The sequence below is a fragment of the Limulus polyphemus genome, unplaced genomic scaffold (assembly GCF_000517525.1).
Source record: "Limulus polyphemus unplaced genomic scaffold, Limulus_polyphemus-2.1.2 Scaffold990, whole genome shotgun sequence".
Taxonomy (NCBI): domain Eukaryota; kingdom Metazoa; phylum Arthropoda; class Merostomata; order Xiphosura; family Limulidae; genus Limulus; species Limulus polyphemus.
The window spans coordinates 315,258-341,329 of NW_013666600.1; the positions used below are offsets into that span (position 1 = coordinate 315,258).

The following is a 26,072-nucleotide window of genomic DNA, read 5'->3' on the forward strand; positions in this document are numbered from 1 at the left end:
AGTAAGAACTAGAACATTCGCCAAAGTACATGATAGTTCTAGAAACGTTGCGTAACAGTAGTCATGTGACTCGATGACGCAACAATATTGTTGTTTTTGTACTGAACCTGAACCGTAAAGATTGCGCCCTAAGACAAACTGTTCCTGGAAAACCTCGAATTTTTTTTTATAATCAACACTTATCTCTGAGAAACAAGTCTGTGTATAATAGATAGTAAAGTTCATAGCCAAACAATTTTCAGCACTAACAAACAATTACCAACACCTGTCTCCTAGCAAGTCCTTCCATTTTAAACAATATATCTAGTGCTTTTAACTCTCCCATATAAAACATTTTACACAAACTTACGAGCTACTTAACTAGCAGTTGAGATTTATCCAAATTTTAATCTCAGTAGTATGGGTTCCCTGGTTCGCACCCCATTTCCACTAAATAAAAATCGCGATCCAAACTTTTGGGCCTTGAGTGCGTTTAAAAATGACGGTCAATATTTCCCTAATCGATTAGAGTAGCCCACTAGTTGGCGGTGAGTGGTCTTCAATAGATGCCACTAGGCTATTGCTTCAAAACCAGGGACAACTACTGCAGGCAGCCCTCGAGTAACTTTGGGTAAAATTCAAAAATCAAGTGTTATGTAACATTAACCTAATTTGTTTGTTTTCATTATGGAACATAAAAAAAATATTTAAAAATACTATTTCCACTAAATTTATTCCTATAGTGAAAATGGTAAGGTTTCTTGTTTGTCGTTTGGGCTAAATCCAGATAAAAACGCTCAGAACAAGTCTAGAATCAAGAAAGCCAGAAAATGTTCGATTAAGTTGTTCAGACACAGTATAAGCATATGAATGTGTATTGTCGCCTGTAATTTTACCGGCTTTAACATTCTTGAACATCCGTTTATGAGAGCAATACCTCGGCACAGAAATATCATTTCATAGATATGTAGCTTGCAGTTTAAATCACGGGAACCTGAGATTATACATAGGAATCAATTTAAAGCATCTTTTTGTGATTTGTATACCTTTGTTTGTCATTATACTTGGAAGCTGTTCGTGAATAATGATACCCAAACAACTGGTTTTTTTCTCATATAAATATTTATTTACATGATAGGAAGAAGTCAGTCAGTTTCTTTATTTTGAAAGAAGCGCTAAGATATAAAAATAACTTCTAGTAAAACTGATTAGCTCACTGATTATTTCAATGAGATATACAATTAAAAGTAATTATAAAAATTACTAATGAATAGTTGCCTTTTTTTTAAAGATAATAAATTTCAGAAATTATAAAATGAACCTGAGTACATTATTATTTAAAACTGGTATATTAAAGCTTCCGGGGCAAGTGGTTAGTGTATGGGATTACGGATCTATGCGTACACGTTCGCTTCCCGTTAACGCCAAAAAAGAAATTCTCCTCCGCACTTAGGGGCCGTGGGTGTGTTATAAGGGTAACAGTCATATCCCATTATTCGCTCAGACAAGAGTAGTCCAAGAGATGGTGGTGGGTGCTGTTGACTTAGCTGTTTTCTATCTAGTCTATCACTTCAAACAAAGAAAGACTAGATCAGATAGCCCTCGTGCAGCTTTGCGCGAAATCCAACAAAAACAACCAAACAAAGCGTTCACTTCCATTCATATTGAGTAATTGTATATTTTTGACTGTCACAATACTTTGTGTAAGGAGCTGAACAAACAAGTTGGGTGAGATCACTTATTTTCCTTGTAAAATACATGGGAAGCCCCAACAGTGATTAGTGGAATTAATTGACCTATTGATGATATTTTGTTTACAGAATTTCTGTGACTAAGATGTTATTATGAATCCTGTAATCAACAAAATAATGAATCCACAACCAATTTGGTGTATGAGTAGTTTGGAAAAGTATTTCCATAATTTCATTGTTAAAACACGATCTGAATCTAACTTAGGTTGCTACTGTTATCGTAAAAGTAGACGTAGAATTGGCATGACTAAGCTAACATTTTCTCTTTCTACGAAGAAGTGGCGACATCAGGAATAACCCAACTAGGGATTCTAGATACGGAAACGAGTAGTGCGGATAATGAAGAAGATGGATTGTCATAGGGTTTTGGATCTGCAGAATTTCCAGTAGGAAGAATGGGATCAATTTCCCTCTTTACGCGATTTTAGACAAAAAGGAAGAAAAAGAAAACAATTATTTGGGTAAATTTCAAAGTACGTAGACAAATAGATGTAAAAACGGCTACAGCGGTGTATGGTTCCAAGACAACTATTAAAGATATTCCGTGAAAGGCAGAAAGTCAAATGGAAAAACAAAAATCAAGATTTGGTTGAAGATCACCATGACAGAAGTTAAAAACAGCACTACGATCAAGAACGTGGACAGCCATGTAGAATCTCGTTTTGAGGGAGGAGGGGATAACAAGTGGATACTTTGAGTCCCTGGGTGTACTGATATCTTCAACATAGCATTTTATTTGTCAGTTAGTGAAATAATTGAACAGATATCTTGTTTGCTCTTCTTTTCTTAAGCTCTGGTGGTGACAGCAGATACTTCGTCAATCTTCTTTCTGTCTAGTTCCTCAAAGTTTCTACAACCAGGTATGTTTCCTATCACCGAGTCGTGTATTGGTTCCTTGATACACATGGCCTCAAAATCTCCTAGATAATATGGAGTATCCACCTTTATTTTTGCTATGGGAAATGTTCTCACTGTCCCATCAATTAGCGTACATAAGCGTACCATGACTATCATCTGATCATTGGATACTAAACTGGTTTTCACTGCTGCACTACTGCACCCAGCGTCTCGTAGAACCTTCACTTTCTTGTCCTCAACATAGCCTTCACACACTGGCATATTATGATTTGTTGGCATCTCTTGATGTTTGTCACAAGCTTCCATCACTATTGGCACTGTTGATCCATTTGCTAATCTGAGCCAACCATTAGTTGTGCACTGATCAATCACGTTTTCTTGTATTGAATTTGATAAGTAGTCTTGAATCTCTTTCTTCTGGCAGCAGCATCCGTAATGCCAGTCACTCTTGTCTTGTTCTTGAGGTTTCTGCTGTTATTTGCTGGTAATAGATTTGCACTCTTTGCAATGTGCCCCATTTTATAACAAACATAGCATCTCTTTTCCCTTTTGTCTATTAACTTCCTGTCACTTTTAGTAAACTCTTGCTTCTGGTCAGCCATTACTGATTTCAAATTTATCTGGATATTCTTGGACTTGCCAGTTATACTTCTTCCATGCCTTCCATATACTTTTCTGCAAGTTTGATCATCTGGTCTATATTTTTGGTGCTCTCTCCTTTAAAAACAGTGACAAGACAGTTGAATACGTGGTCATGAACTGTTCACGTACTAATAGGCCTGCTAGTCCCACAAAAGTATTTTTACACCTGGCCATGTCAGTCCATCTGGTGAAATATCTCCGCAAACGTGCCACAAACTGAAATACAGTTTCTCCAGTGTCGGGTTTGACTCCTCTGAACTTCCGACAAAAACCTTCTTCGGTAAGTTTATATCGTTTTAGCAAAGCCACTTTTTTATTTGACATCTTTGGCATCTTTTGACGTCATGACTACATATACTTTTAGACCTCTTCCTGTGAGAAGTGGGCTGAGACAGACTGCCCAGTCGTCTTTGTCCCAGTTCTGACTTTGGGCGAATCTTTCATATCTATCCAGGAAAGCATCCATGTCATCTTTATGTTCATCAAATTTGGGCAGCTTGGGTCGGCTAGCCTGACTCCATTGTCATTCTTGGGTCCTTCTTCCTTTGGTTGGGTGAGTTTTGCCATCTCAATTTGTTCTTATTCTCTCTATTTCCGGTCTCTCCTCTCTCTCTTTTTCTTCTTTCTCAAATTGTAATCTCATTCTTTCTATTTCTAGTTTCTCCATTCTCTCATTTTCTTCTTTTAGTCTTTCTTGTTTCCCTTTCTCAATTTGTATTTTCATTCTCTCTATTTCTAGTTTCTCCTTTTATTCTTTCTTCTTTCTATTTTTCAATTTGTATTTTCATTCTATTTCTTATTTCTCCTTTCTCTCATTTTCTTTCTCAATTTGTCTCTTCTGTTGCCGTTGTTCTCTTTCCAGTTATTGTTGTTTAACACACTCTCGTAATTCACTGTCTTTTAACCCAAGTTAAGATCCTCTTTCTACCCATTTATCAAAATCTGTTGACATGGTTATACAGCGTAATTTTAATAATTCTTATTTATTATGAAATAATTTAATATATTCAATTAAGGTTCTTTTCATCAAAACCATTGAAATCAATTTTTGTACTAATGTACTCATATTAGATATTAAGAATTGTATATTACTGCACATTTTAAAATATTTAAGAAGGTATTAAAATATAATGCTCAGTATAGCATCTATTGGAACAGTACTATTTGGTGAAGGAAGTCTACATATTTCAAATGTGAAATCGTTTCTTCTTTTAAAAATGTTAACATTATATCTATTGTAGTTTTTTGAATATATAATTTATATACACTCACACACAAATATACGAAGAAAATAAAGCAGACAAAACAAAATTTATAGCCAACTACTAGCGAGTTGCGTGAAAGAAAATAGTTATTATACTAGTTAGGGAGGATATCGCGCAACACGCCACCAGGGGCATCACACGTGTGTCGACTTCAGGGAGGAGGGGTAGAGACAATCATGTCACCAGATAGGGTGTATTGCTAGGGCCTCGTTGCTAGGCCACAATGACAGGCGGACATGATGTAATAGTTCCACGAAGTAGAACCAGAGGGCACTGGTGCTATTGAATAACGTCACCAAAGAGGGCATAGTTCCACTAAGTGGAATCATAGAGAGTGTTGCTAGAGGCACACGAAGTACTTCAACGTGATTGAACATAACTAGATTTAATACAATCGGTTTGAAACATTAATTCATAAGTTCTTTATTTAATTACATTTCCTCACCATTTATATGTAAGTAGTCCAGAAAAAGACGTTTATTTAAATGTCATACAGTAATTAAAATTTACTGTTTCACTAGTTTGACTTTATGCTATCAATATATCTTGACAAAATATTTCATATTACACATGATGCTTTATAGTTTTATTTCACTTGAGTTTTACAAGGGTGTTACTATACTTCTAAATATAATTACGTCATCAATGCCAAGATTTAATTATATCAAAATCATTATTTTAACACATTTGCTGTTAGCCATTATTTGAATAAAGTCACAACTTACGTTTTTGTTTTCAATTATATATATTTACAAGATGAAATACCCACCAACTAACGAGGAATGTTTGAACTTAATTAAACAAATTAAGTTTAACAGTAATCATACATTTCAAAGTAATAACTTGAACATAAACCTTATCTCAAAATTTTAGAATTAGAACAAAGCTTCTTCATAAACAACATTTGTAGTTTGCTTTCCATCTACCAACAAATAAAGATTTTGAGGTGATCCCACCCTTGAACACTACATCTCATTGACCATAAGAAAAGCAAGGTTATTTGAGAAACAATCCACCAACTTTCATACTTTTACCTTGAATCCCATTAGAATATTCAACACTGTCTAACGCCCGAACCTGCCAAGATTGTTTGAGATTGACTCAATAGGGTGGGAATAATTAACCAATGGGCTTTACAAAATAGAAATAGGGTTAAGTTCAATTTCGACCCTCTTAAGGCATTCCCCATAGTTCATAGTGTTTACATACAAATGTTGGTTGAGGGAAAGTTAGTGTGTGTTCTGTAGAAGTGAAACTAGCAAAAGTGTCATCGAAACATAAGCCATACATTCTGCGCTTCATACCCCACTATCCTGGTACAGATATGTCGATGACACTTTTGCTGGTTTCACTTCTACAGAACACACACTAACTTTCTTTGAACACATAAACTCCATTCATCCCAACATCAAATTTACCATAGAACAGGAAAACAATATACAGTTATCTTTTCTTAACCTCAACATTATTAGATCGGACACACAGTTTAAAACCAAAATTCACAGTAAGAACACATACACTGGCCTCTACATCCTCTGTAATTCCGCTCATGACACCACACAAAACCTTTATAGACTGAAAAACCCCATAAACACAACCATAAGACTCTCTTCAACGGACTACATAGATGAAGAAATCAACCATATAAAGCATTCCTTCATTCACACCAATAAATTTCCACCAGCTATTGTTGAAAAACTCTCCAACATTCACCATAACAAAACTCAACTCACAAACAAAATTCATACTAACAAACCCAACAACAGAACATTACACTGCAGTTTACCTTTTGTCCCTGAAACCAGCTCAAGAAGTATTCACACTTGGACAAAACTAGCCATTAACCACAAAATTCTTGTCAACGTCAAATTCTCTCAAAACCCGGCGCTAAATTGAAATCGTTACTAAACAAAGATTATTTAGAAATATACAATACCAACGTAATTTACAAAATAACATGCAATAACTGCCCAAAATTCTACATCGGAGAAACAGAAAGAAAATTGGAAACCACATTCACACAACACAATAAAAAACCGTCCTATGTTTTCCACCATTGCAACTCAAGAAAACACAGTAATTTAAAAAAAAATAAACAAACATAAACAAACGAAAAATCGAGGAATCCATCTTAATTGAACACAACAACCTTACTCTAAACAAACACCCTGGGATGCCAAGATATCTCTTCTAAGTTGTGTAACAGTATCCGGTCATGTGACCTCTTTGTTCCATACTATATATATCTATACATCTGTGTCAGTGTAAACTACTTGTACCTGATGATGCCAAAACCTTGTCGAAACGTTGTACATTTGCTGTTATGTTAAACTTATATTAAAGTTTTTCTTCATTACCCATTCAAGCCGTCTCCAGCCATTATTAGTCTCAAAGTGGGTTCCTCGTCATCGAACCTTATCCAAACGTTCTACATTTGCTGTTATGTTAAACTTATATTAACATTTTTCTTCATTACCCATTCAAGCAGTCTCCAAGCAATATTAGTTTGTTTGTTTGTTTGAAGTTAAGCACAAAGCTACACAATGGGCTATCTGTGCTCTGTCTACCACGGGTATCGAAACCCAATTTCTAGCATTGTAAGTCCGCAGACATACCGCTGTGCCACTGGGGGGGCAGCATTATTAGTCTCAAAGTGGGTTCCTCGTCATCGAATTTGAATACTGAAGTCACTGTAATTTTCTTCACTTCTATTTCGATTCTAGTATTATTGCTTCTGAGGAGCCCTTATCTACTAGAGTAGAAATAGAGCATCTTGTGTGGGGGGGAAGGGGGGGGACATGGGTGCGGCCGGATTTTTTTTCAGATTGGTTCACCATCTGCGGACAGCGAGTTCGAATCTCGTCGTCAAACATGCTCACCCTTTCAACCGTGGAGACTTTGTGAAGATCAATCCCACTGTTCGAGGTGAAAGAGTAGCCCAAGAGTTAGCAGTGAGTAGTGTTGACTAGCTAGCTGTTCTCTCTAGTCTGTTACTTCTAAATTAGGCACAGCTAGCGCAAACAGCCTTTGAATAGCTTGGCGCGAAACTAAGAAAACTTTGTGTGGTATAATTGGAAATAGTCGAATACTGACCATTATTGAAGGAATCGGTCAATGTGACATAGGCGAAAATTTGTTGCAGTTACAACCCTGTTGAAATGCCTTTTCCTTGGTCAAACACCAGTAGTGGACGTGTCCTCTTTCACTTCCTATTGTTGATAGGCTTTGGATAACCAATTAATGAATACTCTCTTTTGCTTCATAGGCTGATAGGCTCCAAACAATCAATTAATTAAATTAAGTTTTTTTTGTCAACAACACTCCTACTTTGTTTTTATACAGTAGACTTACCTACATTTCCAAAAATTCAGTCTTCGAACAGTCACCTATATAATATGTTACACGATGAGTCTATTTTTCAGAGATAAATAGAATGTTATACAAATATGTGAAGATGGTATTGATAAAGTAAACAGTAGTATGTTTAAATCCTACTATCAAATCAGGGCCTGCAAAAAAAACAACCTTGTGACGAGGTGGCTCAACATTTTGAAAACAAAACACATTATTAAAACAGTAATAACTTTCTATGTTTAGAAAAATTATGTCAATTATATAATTTATGAACTGTTTGAATTATAAAGTTTTAGTTATCACATATTTGTTGATATCATTTGATCAGACTTGGGAAAAGGCAAAGCTAAGTATTAGCTTAAGTTAGCTTTTCGGGTTCTATTGCATGATTATATTTCCACGCTTTTTAATAATAAACTTAACTACATTCCTACACTTTGCATATTTTTAGTTTGTAAGCAGATGCATGCAAGATTCAACTGTGGCCCATAGCTATATCCAAAAAAACATTCCATTGAATACTGAAATCGAGAATAAATTACAGCCGGTATTCTATTTATCTCTGCAAAACAGACTTATCTTGTAACATGTTATATAGGTGACTAGTTTAAGACTGAACTTATGAAAATGTATACATAAGGTTACCTGCCGCCGACTCTAATTTTGAACTACTAACCAGAGGGAAAGCGATCAATCAGCAACACCCTACTGTTATAACACACTCCCAGCTCGAAGGGTTGTGAATATTTTATGGTAATACGTGGATTCGAACCCTGTTTCCCAACTACGAAATCGAGAGTTCTATCTCACAACCAACCAGCGACCCTAGCTGGAATACGTACCAGTATGCTGTACAAGACAAATATTTTGAGTACCTGTATAAATGTTTTGTACAACCTTATGAATATTAAAATAGTACTGCAGTACAATTATTTTAATACTTATTATGCTGTTAAGTTATAGAATAACTAAAAATTGCTGAGGAAAGTTGTTTACTTCAGAATTTCACACAGAACTACACTAGAACTAGTTGCGTATAACTGTAATTAATTTTGAATGGATAAACAAGATGGAGCGCAGCTAATCCACAGCACCTACTGTTACCTCTTGGGCTATTCTTCAAATACAAAAGGTTGAGGACGTTATATTGCAAATCAGCAAATCATGCGACAACCACAGCCTACATAAAATCACGGTGCAACGTAATGTATCAGAACTACAATTTGAAACTGTTTGTCATTCCTAAGTAGTATGATGCTACTGAAAATGGGTTGCTTTTGGGAATAGAATGTAACAGCCCTTTCTAACGTAAAATATTCATACATTCATATCATAAAGATGTGTTCAGATCGAGGATTAAAATGTCCAAGACGAAGATATCCCTTGGAATTAACGATTTTGGAAAATAAAGGAATACGGATCATCTTGGGGACTTAGGACCATCCAGAAGGAGACCTGCAACAAATTCTATCCCAGCCACAGTAAGCAACATGTAGCATCTTGTGACAATTGAGAATCTACGAACACATACGCCAGTGGCAAATGCTGTCCACATGTCCGAGGCAACAGTACGCAATATATTCAAGAAGGTTCTCAGTCTGGAAAAGCAGCACAAGTTTCTTGTACACAAGATGCTTAAATGATATATCTGTTCAGCTGTCGCATACCCAAAGCAGGTGGAGAACAAAACAAATATCCATGCTTTTCCATATAAAGACATGTCGTTATTTCGCCGCAAACAGCATCTATGGAGTTATGTGCAATGGGACTGTTGAAGAGGATGCTGGTACACCATCATCTTTGTACAATAGATGAGTTATTGAAAGAAACAAGTAGGAGTTGTGTGCTTTGAATATGATAGTCTTACGACGGAACCTTTTATCATGGAAACTATGCTGCAGCGTTAATGTCAAGACACACTACCAAACGTGGTGACATGTACTGTAATAAGTAGAGAAGCTTCCATAATCGTTTTAATCAGCGTACGCAACCCTCTATGGTGGGATTTAACCACCACTCTTATAGCACACCTAAGGCTTCAAAGAGCAGAGCGTATTTATTCAGCAACGGTTTGTGAGCCACGAATCCTCGAATTTACAGTCCAGGTACGCTAACAATTTAAAACACTTGGACCCCGGAGTGGGGGTTTTTGTTTGTGTGTATTTTCTCTGTATATGTACTGACTACTGGTGGTCATCCCAGAGCTTAACCAATAAAGGCTCTAAAAGAGAGAAAAATCATGGAACAGCGACCTGTTATTTCAAGAAATAATATATATGTAACGTACCAGAGACACGCCCGAAATAAAATGTTTATTTTCACTATCATCTTGAATGAATCCCTTGCCATTATAATGTGTAGATAATTTGATTGTCGAAATGGAAGGTGTTATCTGGTTATTTGTTCCACTTCTTTGGTTCAAGGGTATGACGAGCCCAATGAAAATATTATATTTTGTTTACTTTAAATATTATTGTACTAGCATGTAACAAATAGCTGAATTTGTTTACACCAAACACATATTCAAATATATTGCAGGTAACACAAACCTCACTAAAAAAAGTACAAACTAACTAATAGAGATAATTGGCAAAATGACAAGAAAACAGCCTATAAAATAATGAGTAAAATTACATTGAGAACAATCATGTGACAGCTCTTACTTGATAAGATATCTTAACAAATAAAATGAAGTGACGATTTTGTGGAATGCATATGTACTAGTGTGTGTTTTTTCATCTAATTCTCTAAAATTCCAAATATGATCGTTTATCGAAAAATGGTGGGCATATTATTACTTACCTTTGCCATATCAACCTCGCCGACTATTTGGAATATTTTATGTCAAACTACGTATATACATAATAATCTTTTAGTACAACCGTGTTTGTAGCACTTGTTGTTAGATCTATAAGGCTGAGTCGAACACCAAATTCCACTCTTCATAATGACACAGCGGAAGAGGAAAAAGAGCAGCGACCATGAAGGAAGTACATAAATCAAAACACTTTGAAAACCACCAAAGTTTTCGTTACATCGCATCATTGGCCGAGAAATGTCCAACCTTACTCATTAATTATCTGTTGTTGTTTTTATGTAACTTTCAACAAAGAATGGAAAAAGTTAAGCTTGAATTAATTTAAGCACGTGACTTATTGTTTAATTTTACGCATGCGTGTATGTTAAAGCAAATTTTACTGAAAATTATTCCTGTCACATAATGATTACACATGGCTAGGCATTATTATTTTTAATATAAAATCAATAATCTCAGAAAGTAATTGATACATAAACTTAAACGAATTCAAATTTTGTCGTACCACTTCTTAGAATCAATAATGGATAATCTTGAGATTAGAGAGCCAAATTAACGTTTTCTAATTGGCTAAAAACACTCCATAAAGTAACCAGTGACGTAACTAGGTCTCAAACAGCCCTGGGGCAACCATTTTTGTTGCCCCCATTCATATCTTTTCCTTGTTTAAAAAAATTTTCCTCTCAATTCCAGTATCTAAAATTTCAAATACCAATTATGAAGATTGGTTGGGCCTGAGCCAACTGTTCAATATATCGCTTCGCGACTGAAAGTGATACCAGTGAACAACGCTATTCTAAAAACATTGTGTCCACATGTAGCAACTATCTTAATTGCATAGCACGACTTGATCATTTTAAATTATTCAACATTTTATTTTAACTTGCTATTCTATAATTAAAAGTACTTTAATTGTTGCTTAAAACACTGTTAGTTAGCTATGTAATTACTATTTTACCAGTATATTTGTCTTCTGGAGGGTTTGCGGTAAGTTTAAGAATTTACAACACTAAAATCCGGGGTTTGATTCCTCGTTATTGGCAGATTGTAAGTAACCTATTAAGTAGTTTTGCGTTGAAAGAAACATAACAGCAATTTTATTTTCAGGTACCGGTATTTTCAGCCTGAATGGCACCATATGTAACACAAGGGCTAAATGGCCAGGTCCAACACCCCTAAGATTCAGACATGACCATTCTAATGATCAGTGAAAGGGTAATCAGTCAGCAGTACCTGCCGTATACGAGGGTACTCTTTATCAAAACAGTGAGATGTACTGCCTTACAATGCCTCCGAAAATGAAATTACGAATCGTGTTCAGAGGCCATATCGCGGCTCAAACCTTGGACATAAAATTTCGAAATTAATAAGAATTTACCGACTTAAAAAGAAATGTAGGCGATCACGAGATTATCCGATTTTCTTCAGGAAACTTCTTCTAATGACTCCCTCACGTAAAAAAACATTTTGTAACGATGGTTGAATACCAATAAAGTCTAGATGTTTATATTTAATCTTTGAAAAAAATAATTTATTGTATAAAACAATAATGATTACAATAACTTATATTTGGCTAGTTTATTTTCATATTCAGTCAGCCAGGCGTCGAATGACATTTGTCACTTGCAAATACTATATAACCTGCTGTTTAAGCCGTGTGCACCGTATTTTTATAGAATAATTATTTCACATTAAATATTATTCGTCAGCCTATTCAATTGCTTTTGTTCTACTTTCTAAAGTTAAAAATATCACCGGAAGTCATGAATAACTCTAATGTCGATTGGTGAGTCAAAGAAGTGCGTAATGTTTGTGAAAATAATTTTGAGTTGTGCATGTTACCACATGTTACTGGTAGAACAAGTTACGAATGCAAGAAGCCATATCATAACTAACAAAAATGATTGCAGACACCAACATCTGCTCCTAATTATATTTTCTTATTATTTATTCCAAATGTGAAGCTTGTGAAAACAAACTCCAGGGGTTACTAATAAGGGGTGAAATTCCCCCAAATTGATATAACAGGCAAGTGGTGAATCGAATGGTAGATTGGGGTTTCATATTATCTTTGTATCTTAAAGAGCTTGTCCGCTAAATAACATAGAATAATATAGCATCATCGCTACATATTCTTCAAATTCTATATAAGTATAGGTTCACTGTGATGAGTAAAATAAAATTAAAAACACAATCCATTTAATGTATACTTTACTACTATAGAAAGCCTAGTCTTGATTTTCGATTTGCCTTTGTCCAGATTTATTGATCATGGATAGAAATCCCGAAACTCAGTGAAAAGTAGTGAATCGAAATATAGATTGTGTTTCATATTTATATTTATAAAGAAGTGATAGACGACGAGCTTCTGACACTGAGTGATTTCGCCTTCATCAGATACACCTCCAAAACACATTTTCTCATAAATACTTTTAGCACGTGCCCTGGTGTTAAAGTTTATAACCACAGGTAATGAGGCAACTTTAGAAACAAACAAAAGCTACTCGATACTCTATAGGACAGGGGTTCCCAAACTTAGGCAGAGGAAAGCGTCAGGGGTAGTAGGGGGGGGGGGCTTGTGCTGATAAAGTTTGGAATACTCTAATACTCTGTTCTAGGGTACAAGTCGTATACATCCAGAATGTATACATACACATTAATATTTATGTACCATTGATTAATATAACATGTTCATTTAATACTTTGTTTCTAAACATACATATTTTGATCAGCGACTATGAATCGCATAATGACCTATAAGTGAAAGGCTATTATCTATTTTATTCAATCATTATATTAATAATAAGGAATTATACTCTCATTGTTAATTGATAGTCGTGTTAACAGTGACACTTGAACAACAACGTTATTAGTCCTTTTTTGATTCAAATAAATTTCATTAATGTTCTATATTTGGCTTCTCTGGCAGTGATACACCGTGAAATGATGTGCACTCATGATTTTATATACGTTCTGAAAAATATACTTCATTTTGCATTTTGGGCTTGACTAAAATATTTGTTGAGCTTGTTTATTGTTACGCCAAGGAAACCTAGTAAGTTATATAGATTTTGTTTGACCTCTCTGTTTCAAAGCGTTTGGTTTTACACCCATGTTGCTTTAGGCAACAAAAACCAGAAATAAGCGCAACAGAATTTGATTGTACCCACACAAAAAAAATCTGTGAGCTTTCCTGGCGTCTTTCTGGGAAAATGGAAGATATTTCAATATCTTGTCTTCAACTAAAATACGCTGTGAAGTAATTAATTATTGACTCGTTTTTGGAAAAATATCGAACGTAGAGTAAAACTAGATTTTGTAGGTTCATTGAAAGAGTTCTGTTTCAAGAGTAAATAAAACTAAAATTAAGAGGAACAAATATTTTCATTTCTTGCTTTTGAAGTTCATATATCATGTTATTTTGTAGCCTACAGAGTGCATAAATCTTCTTGTGATTCATGACATGTGCACGTTTTACTAACGTCACGGTAGTACAAACTGCAAAGTTAAGCGTCCCTTATGTGACGTCATTTTAGTGTCTACTGACTGACTGACAGATAACACACTACTGTATAGTGGTACGATTGGTTAAAACAGGTAATTTATCCTAAGCTATAGTAAGTGAAGTATCCGCAGAAGTAGGACTCATACAGCATTAAGGAACACAACATCTATTAGATTTAATCTCTATTCCCAAGTCTGACATACAAATCGAGAGGATAAAACACTGGAAAATTTAGGAGCAAACTTGAGTGCTAGAGCTCACAACATCCAAACCAATTGAAGAAACGTAGTTTCTACTAATTATACTTAGAAGCAAAAAAAATATATAATTAGAAAGAAAACGTTACTACAAATGGATCGCTCGGGCGTTAAATTAAATTTATCCCCTGATGTATATATGTGTGAGTGTGTTTATATATGTGTATAGATATACGTACTTTCAGATCTTTATACGTTCACATGGCCCTACAGGTATAAATTATTCTGTTTTTATTGCGCATGAAAAGAAAATTTTTTCACCATAAGAAACGATTTGTTCTTCATAAACAAACAAGCTTACCGAGATTCATATAAATCAGCGTAAAATAAAGTCTGCCCATATATATATATATACAGAAAATTTCTGAGGACTATTACGATAGCATGATCTGGAAACCTATTTTTCATGAAAGAAACTGCATTTTTTGTAACAGTGTTCAAATTAGTCTTAGGGCACAAGTGCTCATTTAACACGCTACGTAAAGTCTGTTTTGTCTTAAACACTGCTAAAAGTCTAGCACCATTGTCTATCCAGTGTTGTACGTTCTAACAAGAAAAAAGAGTGAAATCGCACCTTTCTGGGTGTGAAGTGGTGGGCCAATCACAACTTAGTTTTCTTAGAACGTATGTTGTCACCTCTCATACCTATCCGAAAGTATGGTTAAAGTTTAAATATTGATACCTTAAGATCTTATCTAATTACTCTATAGTACTGATTAGGTACATAAATAATTGTTTGTTGGTGTACTTAAAGAAAAATCGGGACCTCTAAATAGACATTCTGATGCTGTTCTGACGTGTATAACATCCGGTGTATTGTACACAAAAAATAAATAGCTTCACGAAACATATTGCCAACATTATTATTGTTAACCCAACCTACTGTTGTTTATAATAAGAACAATAACACTTGTGTAAATAATGACCTATAAACATCACTAGCCAGTTCTTTAAACGGTTCTATTCACAAATGAACATAAGAACGAAAAAACTAAGCGTAAAACACGTTTCTTATGAAACGCAAAATTTCTCATGATGAAACGTTTCTTTGCAGCACATTTTACTTTTCTGTTGACTGTCAATAACATTAGCAACTCTCATAAAGCAGAAGTTTGTTACCTTGAAATAGCTTTGGTACACGGCCTACTCATATTTGTAATATTAATAATTACTAACCTTAATACACATCTCTCGTGAACAAAGAAAAAATCTATTAGTCTTTTTGAAGCTTGTCTTTAAAGTCTTTTTTGTCTTGACATAATTGCTCGTCACGACATAAATACTGTTGTTAACCAGCTGATATCGTCAATCATTGTGGGAACAAGAGTATAGATAGCGTATAAACAATAGATTATGGTATAATTATTGTTTAGTTCATGAAAAGCCAGAATGGCTTGGCAGTCTTCAATTTTCTCATACAGAACTAACTGATAATAAAGTATTTATAAATTGTTATAGGGTGCTTGATTTCTATGGGATAAAAAGTACTGGATCCTTGTTGTTGGATGTGGAGAAATAACTTTCGAGTTTTATCAAGCCCACTGTTTGGGATAGGAATGACGGAGCATGATGTAGTTGACTACGTCAGCCAGATATCGGTTCGCAAACAACCTTAAATTATAATGTTTCTCTCTCCATATAAAAACGGGTTCTGGACTTAGATCCCACAGAAACTAAGCATTAAGTGTACACCAGATACAGTCAGGAGAATCAGCTAAGATAGGCTTTACTAAACGAAAGACAAACACATGTTGAATCAATGCTTATCATATGACTGAGATACCAGGAGATCTTGTCGGTCTCGCCACTTGTTGTTTTAACAGAGATCTTAAAAATGTAGGAAGAATTTCAGATTTTTAAACAAATAACCATACATTCGTAATTGATGTACAAACAGTTATTTCTTTATATGAAACCATGTAAATCAGTTGTATCTTGGACCTCACACTTGAAGTTTCTAAAAGATGTTATTTTCAAGCATTTGTTTGAAAATTAGCCCCTTAAATGACCGCACCCTATGCGTCCAGAGATAAAGGAAATCGAATACAATGTAATTTCAAGACGCTTGAGACAATGACCCTTAATAATCATTTTATATGAACATCTACCAAGTGCGCCGCTAGTGTATTCTTACAACCTCAATAACAGCTTCATCAATAATAAATCGATTAAAAGCTGAATGTCTGCATTTACACTAAAGTGTATGGACTTTAGAAACCTTACCCACCTTTTGATACTTTCTCTAGTATCCTTTCTCTATGGTTGTCGGTGTAGGGCTCACTGAGAATGATCAGTAAATGCCCACCAAAGTGTGGTTTCTCTCCAATGTTCGGCTCCATGGCTACTACAGTTCACACATCAAGCTTGACCAGCTGCTGGATGAGATATGCGTATGCTGATAAAGCACAAGACAGTGCTGCAATGGCTTATCACGTGAGTACAAGCTCGTGTCGTCATCGGTCGCACCTCTGCTTAACAAGTTACCATAGTAACCGTCACGTTCAACTCTTAGTGAGGTGAGTCGCGCTTAATCAGTCGGCTACCGCGAATCACGGTCAAGTTTTTCGACACGCGTTCCGTGAGTCGCGATGAATCACGTTGTAACGCTATCAAGCGTCTTTTGACTAGTTTAAGCCTCAACAATCTCCTCGTCTACGATACAATCTCTAACGTCTTGAAATGTCTGAATCATCAGTGGCTATTAACCTCTGCGTGGATCCAGTATGTGAAAAAACAAAAGCAACTCAGTATCTTGCTATATAAAGGTGAAGAAGGAATTCTAAAGATCCTTGTTTTAACTTTGTCATTTGAACTGCTCATGACTGCTGTTTCATATACCCTAAAGGACCCTAATGTGCTTATAACACTTTATATTTCGTCTAGAACTGTCTTTCTTCAGTAGTGTCGATTTCTTTACAGAATTTTAGTCACAAAGATAAATTTCTGAGTGGCTTGCCTGCGTTAAAGGTAACAAAATCTTCAAATTTTGTGTTTCACAGACATGTTCTTTTCACGCATTTGTCCGGACATCGACACCGAAAGAAACCGACCAGGTTCTTAACTGTCTTTATTTATAAACTATTCACCTCGCGAACGTAGGTGAAGTACTTTTAATCTATACTTTAGTTGGTTTAATGCGTGAATTACAGCTCAACCAGTGAATAAATACTTAAGAAATCAACTAGAGCTGACGTACAGGAAATGTCTTCATGCGGAAGTGGGTCTAGTACTCCTAGGTAACTGGCTTTATTAATTTCACACAAGTTTGACAAACACAAGAGAGGAAAAAGAATTGTTTATCCAAGCCATACAACAACATACCAGTCCCTTTACCCTCGTGTGATGTTGATAGTAAAAATAACGATTCTCATAATTAGTTAAAAACATAATAATAAATTACTTTTACATTAACAATACTAAAGTTGTTGTTGTTTTCTGTATTGTGTAATTTTGTACTAAAAGGCACCTATGGTTAAGTAAAAAAAAAACTTTTAAAAAATCTCGAAAGATATTTGGACAAATATGTTCATTTTCATAAACATAAAATATATTTTGCTCGGGACAAAATAGACAAAGTAACATTAAACAATATCCAGCCTACCGAAAACAAAACATTACCTAAATGTTAAATGCTATCTATTTGGTTGCATACAGGAGCAGAGAGTGTCCTAGAGGAAAGCTTTTGCTTCTGTGAGTTTGTTTGGGCTATCTGTATTGTGCCCACCTTGTGTATCGAAACCCGATTTTTAACGCTAGAAGCTCTCAGACTTACCGCTGAGTCAGTGGGGTGGGAGACATATTTTTATTAAACACAACGTCAACGATAAAGTTGTGATAGTACCTAGTAATTATTGTTCTGATTTTCTGAAAAGATAAAATTGACATACATTAACACTTGTTGGATATATCGTTCAGTCATTAGATCTCAGAAATGGCATTTGGAGGGCTTACTAGGATTAAGTTGTTGTTTTCTTTAAAATGATATAAGTATATTTGCTGTAAATGAGAGGTAATACTGATCAATGTATTCAGCAAATATATATATATATATTTGTGCAAATCTGAGAGCGTTTGGATGTTTGTGTATTCAGCCACAGTTATTTTGAAAAGATGCTTGATCTAAATATCAAATAATTGACCTGCTTATAAGAATCTTAGAATCAATAAAGGTCAAACGTTTTAGGAAATACCACTGTATACATGGTTTACATATTTTACGAAAAATATGCCTTCCAGCATCAATATTAGTAATCCCTTATATATGTCATTATATAATGACTTTGCTATTAGGATTTTTTTACAGTTTTAAACCTATTGTGTATGGAAATACTTCCTTACTTTGTACCGGATTTTTTCTGTAGAAAATTTTGCCTCTTACATAGATTAAGTTTATTATAAGTGCCCTAATTGACTTCTGTGTCATCCAACGACCAAAAAGAAACCAGGCGTGTAAATTTAAATACTGATTAACAATATTTGAAAATCACAAAGATGAGATATTATCTATTTAAGACACAAATACACGACAATCGATGCCGTTCAGCCGTTTCCTATCTATGTTACATCACTGGAGTTATGAAACTGCTTTAGAGGTCAGAAACCTCGAATGACAATTTCTGGTTGACATATATGTAGCACATAGTAGCTTACTGAATAAAAGACTATTTTTTATAGAAGGAAAATAAAATTGTATTTTAACAACTGTTTGAATTAAAAATGATTAGAAATGAAAAACTGTTTAAACTCTAAACATCAATCAATTAGTCAGCAGCAAGTTTACGGACGTATAACGCTAAAATCCAGGTTTCGATTCCCCACGTTAGATAAAGCGCAGATAGACCAATACGTGGCTTTGCACTGAAACGCACAAACACACTCTATGTATAATTTAAGTAGATGTTACTTCTCAACAACAAATTTGTTTGTGTGTTTGTATATATAGCAAAATTACAAAAACAAAAACACTACCTTTTATATTTTACATATCTTAGCTTTGTCTTTGCACGAAGTAAAAGCTGTAGCGCATTACCAAATCTAATATATATATGTATAAAAGTCAACTGTCTTTTGGTAACGCTCCGTTCGTCTGTGTCGCCTAGCAACAAAACCATGACCTGACATTATTGTCTTAAGTATGTCTTCGGTCGTTCACGAGGGCTGGCTTAAATTCAACTTTCTTAGATCGTTTTACATTTTAGTTTATGCATATACTTAGCTTGACGTAGACATTTCGAAATTCTCGGCACGATTTAAAAACATCTAATTTAGAGGTTGGTGTTGTTGTTGTTTGTTGTTTTGTAACTAAGCAAAAAGCTACATCATGCATTATAAGTCCGCAGACATACCGTTGTGCCACTAGGGGAAGAGGTTAGTGACCATAATTCGTATGTTTTGTTAGGTTTTCGTGCGCCAGCCGTCCCAAAGTCTGAAGCGATAAACTAGAGGGAAGGCAGTTAGTCCCATCATCTACTAGCAACTTCTGGACTACTCTAACTGAATAGCAAAATTTGACTGTCACTCTTATAATGCACACACGTCCCAAAAGTATGGAGCACGGTAAATGTTGGCAGTAACGGGGAGCGAACCATAGAACCTCGGATCCACAATACAACACGCTAATCACTGTTACTAAATAGTATCATAAGTATGATATATTCAACTTTCTTTTGCTTCGATATTGATCTCTGGGTAACATCAGTCAACTGTGAATTTTTAAATCAGGCGTCTTCATCCTTCCTTGTATAATATGTGTTTTGATAAGATAATAAAACCAAAATGTTAGGAAAGAAAAAAACTTTCCAAAAAAGAAAATTTTATATAAATGTTAAAAAATAAAATATTCAGACTATTTCCTGGATCTATTTTGCCCACACCGTTGAGAAGAGTTAGTGTTTGTTACTTACACCTTATAGTGAGTTTAAAGTTACTATGTATGTCTTCCCTACTAGAAATCTTCCTTTGTATGCATGAAACTTTCCAGCCAATAAGCTCGTAAAATTCACTTAGGACCCACTATCAGAACTTGGATAACACATTGATAAAATAGATTGCCACTTTTCTTGCAAATCTTGTAAAGAGGTTGCCCCTTCTGTCTGTAGGGCAGCATTCAAAAACGCCCAGAATGGTTTAATTGGATTCAGATCAGGACTTTGGGCTGATCAATATGAATTCTGCAATACTAATAAAGCACAAACGATTATACAAAAACAGCATTATTTGTTATTACACAAACCACATGGTGTGGTTTTGGGATCACAATACTGTCGGATGATCCACTTGATTTTTGGCAATGGAGAAACCTAAAGTCAGATGTATATCGTGGATCGTCTATTATGGTGATAGATTTTACAGACGTTAGGTGTTTATCCCAAGAATACAGACCATGGTTTACATGTGTCATATGGCATAAATCAAGGAAAACAAAATAGGAAAACTTTATTTATTGTTTCAAAATACAGAGTTGATAACCTGAGGTACTTACTTCTCCATTCTGAATAATTAACAAGTTGCATAGAATTAAACTCAGCAGTGATAGAAAAGTTGTACAAAGAAATAAGAAATTCAGAAAAACCTACTGAAAAGCCTTGATTTCTTTAGATAATTTAAAAGTTCGAGTAAACAAGTGCAGTTTAAAAATATTTTTTGATTACATTATATCTCATAATTCTGCTGACCAAATTATATTAAGTTATTACATCAACGTGCTATAAAATATTATAACTAACCTTTAGATAAGCATTTCATTCTTAATTTTAGATTATTTTTGAGCAAAAACTGATAAAATGATATTAGTTTCAATTGCTCATGTTGTAGTCATTGTAGTTCTTTGTTACTAATCTATGACCCATTCTTTTGTTACTGTGTTAGTGGTTTTAGCTGTAATAGCTGGCTACAACAGAAAGAATTGATGCAGAACTGCCAATGCGAGTGCAAACTAGCCAGGTGTGTCCTGCTGAGTAGTTTTCTGCTTCAAACACTTTGCAATACGTTTCAAACTGATCTTCAACTATCATATAAATTTATGTATTTTTTATGTAACACCCAGACTGCGAGTTAAGGAGACAGGTGAGTTGATTCTCCAATAAAGCTTACCAGTACTCTCTTTATTTTATTCTGATTAGAGATTTGAACTCCTTACGATATCTGGCATCTGAATTGCTTAATAGCGTGGCCGAAGTCGCTCTAGTTTACAAGCTATGAGGGAGTAAAACCCATACCCCAAACCAAAATTCCACACAAAACACGGTAGAGACCATACATGTTGTGCAATACATGATCTGATTCTTTAGTTCCATACACCGTTTTATCCGAGGTTTTCGCGTATTCTTTCGATAGACATGACCAAGAAATGTTCAACGAGGCTTACTTGCCGTTGTAAGATGGCTAAGTGAGATATCTGCCAGAACGAACAATTCTACTATTTTCTGCAAGAAGATAATATTCCGGCCAAACTCCTAAATTTCGCAATTTCGTGGCCGAACACTTGGGAGGTGAGCTCTTTTGACAGTAGAGTGTGGAATTTTCTGGTTAAAAGATCGAACCATTTATCGGAGAACAATTTATAGGTTCTAACTTGAATACTGGAAAACATAACATCCTTCTGTGGCCCACTCAATCACCCGAATTCGGTTTTATCGACTCCCGAAATGGTTGTTAATAAAATAATTTACAATTCATGAAGCTCTGACTGCTCCACATAAATGGCGTATCTATTTTGGAATGCACTAACTGTTGCATAATAAAACGGAAAACAAATAAAAACAAACAGTGTGTCCAGTTTGATTATATATAAATGGCATATATTTATTAGACGTAATATAAAATATCTTTGTTATGTTTTTTTGTAGAAGCATCCTTTAATGGCCAGTTAAAAACCCTTATCCAAAAATGTGGAATGTTTGTTTGTGTGTTTTTAGTTTCTAAGAAAGTCGACACAGAGATTTCGTGGTTGAAAATAAAAACATTGAATCTTACATACACTTATTACTCTTTCGTCAAAAAGAAAATCATATGTAATGCTTCCTTTTGTGATTCTCTGTTTTGATAGTTAGATGATTAACAACTTGTTTATACTTTGGCGCTTCCTGGTGAGAAGATAATAAACTATTTTAGATATATTTTCTTCTATTCACATTCTCAAATTGAAAATAGATTGAATTGGATTAATCGTAAGTTTAACAACTTTTGTTTTTTAATGTTTGTCACACTAATGCACTGTCAAGTGGCGGCATAAAGACTGAAAAAGAAGTATTCATATTAACAGTTGAAGTTTTAAACGAAATCGTTTGTAGTTTGACATATTCTACTTCTCAAAGGTACTATGTTCACCTATATCGTTAGCAGCTATAATCTAACCTTGATAAATTGGTATTCACATGAAAATTAATTTTATTCTCCGTGTAACTATTTTCGTCTGAAATAAAATTAGTATTTTAAAATTTCGATAAAGAACGTCACTAGGAAGCATAATTTAAAAAAAAACAAATTTTAAAATTCTATAAAATTATTCAATAAATTTGGATAATTTTTTCAAAGACTTGTAATATCTCTATCATAACTATCATTAAAGAGCTCTAGAACCTGAAATTCTTTCCTCTTAAGTGTTGATCAGTTGTTTGTTTATTCATTGAGAAGATCACATGAGGCCGTCATCTTTCTATACTAGATTGTGGTGTAGAATGCTGGAGCCCCCAGTGACACAGCAGTATGTCTGCGGACTTACAACGCTAGAATCCGGGTTTCGATACCCGTGGTGGGCAGAGCACAGATAGCCCATTGTGTAGCTTTGTGCTTAATTACGAAGAAGGAAACAAAAATAATGCTGGGCTATAAACGATGTGAGGCATAATATGCCTCTGAACAATCATCAGACTTGCAGCTCTGGATACATTATAACTGTGACAGTCAATCCCAATATATAGCTAACAACGATATATAACTATCTTTGACGTGCAATATCAGAATTTTGCATAAACAGGTCATTGTCATTTCGAGGGTCAAAAAGTTGAAGGTATTAAAATATAAGACTTACATAAACATAAACATTGCGCTGCAGTTGCGCCCATATCATATAGATAATGGCACAGTGTTTAGCCAAATAACGTGGTCATACTGTATGTAGAGTGAAAGCAAAAATGAATACTTAGTGATTTTTCAACCATATGACCAGTAACTAATACTTCTATCAAACAAAAACTTAACGTTGATATAATAGTGCCGAGACATTATAAAACATACCGTTCCAAAAAAAAAGTAAATACAAGAACATGGTAAAAAAGAAATCCTTTAAAAATGAAACATAAATACAGCTCAAAATTCACAGTATAAAAATGATCTTTAACAAAGAATCAGAAATACTGCATACCATATAAAACAACATTACTTTGTCAATGATATCATATTAAAATGATCCTTCAATACAATACACAAAATAAATTATTTAATATCATTACAACATAAAATGGAAATACCATTCATACGATAGCATTCAAATACAAAACAAAAATAGCACAACCCTTCACTACCGCACAGCTGATATATTGGCTATTTAAACTACATCACATGTAATGAAACTTGCATTTATACACACAAGTTAAAACCCTTGTCACTAATCCACTAAAATGTGTATATATATAGATACATACTTGCTAGAATGCCCGCCTGTTGGACGGGTGAAATAAAAACTGGTTTGTAACAAAGGATAGAAAAACTGTGCTTCTATTTTTTTCTTAACATAATAAACATTTTTAAAGTGCAATAAAAATACATAAAGGTACCAATACCGAAAAGAAAGATGTACTGTTTTCAAGAATTCTAACAACAGTGGTTACGTAGTTCATTCTAATGCTGATGGATATACAACATTGATAGTTTCCGAAATTGGGTATGAAATTAGAGGGGGATCCAAACCCCACCCCCATGACCTTCCTCGTGTCATCCTGTATCACTGGGTCACGTTTGGTGCTGATTGATAAAAAAAATGTGGAAGCGTATAAGGAACAGATACATACACATAATGTTCATTTATATAGATACACAAGAGAGCTGTATTAAGATATACATATGCACAAGAACTAACTACACATCACCGAAAAAGATTTACACATATGTATACAAAATTGCAGTTACAATACAAAAATAAAACATTTTTGACATAGATATTCACTAAAATAAATATAATAAATGTGTCTGGTTACGACAGTCTTAAAGCTCTCTGGATCAAAGGGTAAATTTCGTGCTGTATTATCTTGATGACACATCACTCCAGAACTGGTGTAGGCTAAACTATGAAATAGCTGGCACATGTGAGACTTACAAAATTACATCTTAAAAATTATAATGGTATAGTTCTTAATGATTTACCATAAATTCTGACTATATATCACCTATTCAAGAGCAAATGTCATCGGAGAATTGGGACATAGGTAATCTTTCTTTTAATTGCTCCAGTAAAAAGAAAGCAAAAATATATCGCCTCACAAACCGCAGCTCTCTATTCTTAAATCTCTTATCTTTTGTGACAACTACTGATTCTGTGGCATTTACAGCTTCAGTATGGTAAATAACACCGAAAGAGCTACTTTCAATATATATATCAATGCAAGACATTTTATGTGGTCTCTTGGGTTCCTAACCTTTACATCTTTACCTTCCATTACTAATGACAGCTTCAAATAAAAAATGCACATTTACGGACTATGACAGCAAAACATCCTCCTTTACAGGTTCAAAGGTAGTTGAAATCAGGCTACTAGATCCATAAAGCTTCAGGTATATCACGATACTATATGTCACTGAATGGTATGTATCCTTCCAAAATGCAGCGTAATAGATACTTGAAGGTTTAAACACACTAGAATGAGAAAAACACAACTGGCTAATTGAAAAACAAGATCCAGAAGCGTCCATAATTCGATCTTCTGTAGTAAAAGTTAGGATTAAAACGTAAGGTAAAATAAATTCTGATTGGTCAGAACTCCAGTTAGGTATGTAAGTTCAAAAATGCTATATCTATCCAGTTACAGATATGCTCTGGCCTCGAATTACATTTCAGACCCAGGGTAATACAACTGAACTTTGGTCAAGTAACATTTCTACAGATTTTACATGTTCTTTATCCATTATCATGCTTTTCTGTTTGTTACATAAACAGAGCTCTGAGCTCCAACAGGGAAGAACCAGGAATCAAGACTACAGAAACTCATTCCTCTACACATGAGCTGACCTGAATGAGCATTAGCCCCCTAATTTCTGACCAGGAGAACCGGGTAACCTTACATCATCTCTTCCTCGGGACTTCTTTCAGATACAAGTTGAGTGCTATTTAGATGTATTACAAAGTTTAAACCTAAAGGTGTTACTTTTTGTGCATTTTGACTGTACCTTGTACAGAAACAACGTTAAGAAAATATTCAGGATAATAGTGAGCTCATAAAATATTTCATAAAACAGTGGGTACGATATCCAAACCATTTTCCATGAATTCCGTACTCTGTTGATAATTTCACCAACCCTTAAGAACTTTGATTCAATCCAATCAAAATATTCTGCATTATTACCTTTTCCGAAAAATAGCAGATAAAACTTCATTTTCTCTTGGATATCTAAAGTTTTGGCTACTCGTATTCTTCATGAAAATTTACTACC

At 34.6% G+C, this 26,072-nt stretch overlaps 1 protein-coding gene across 1 annotated transcript in view; it reads right to left on the reverse strand.

Moving 5' to 3' along the window:
* LOC106461575 (microtubule-associated protein futsch-like) overlaps window positions 1-16,765 on the reverse strand; it is a 37,518-nt gene extending 20,753 nt beyond the window's left edge. The window contains exon 1 of the mRNA XM_022388578.1: window positions 16,654-16,765. Coding sequence (XP_022244286.1) covers window positions 16,654-16,765 — 112 coding nt within the window. The remainder of the gene's footprint in view (window positions 1-16,653) is intronic.
* Window positions 16,766-26,072: the final 9,307 nt, after the last annotated feature.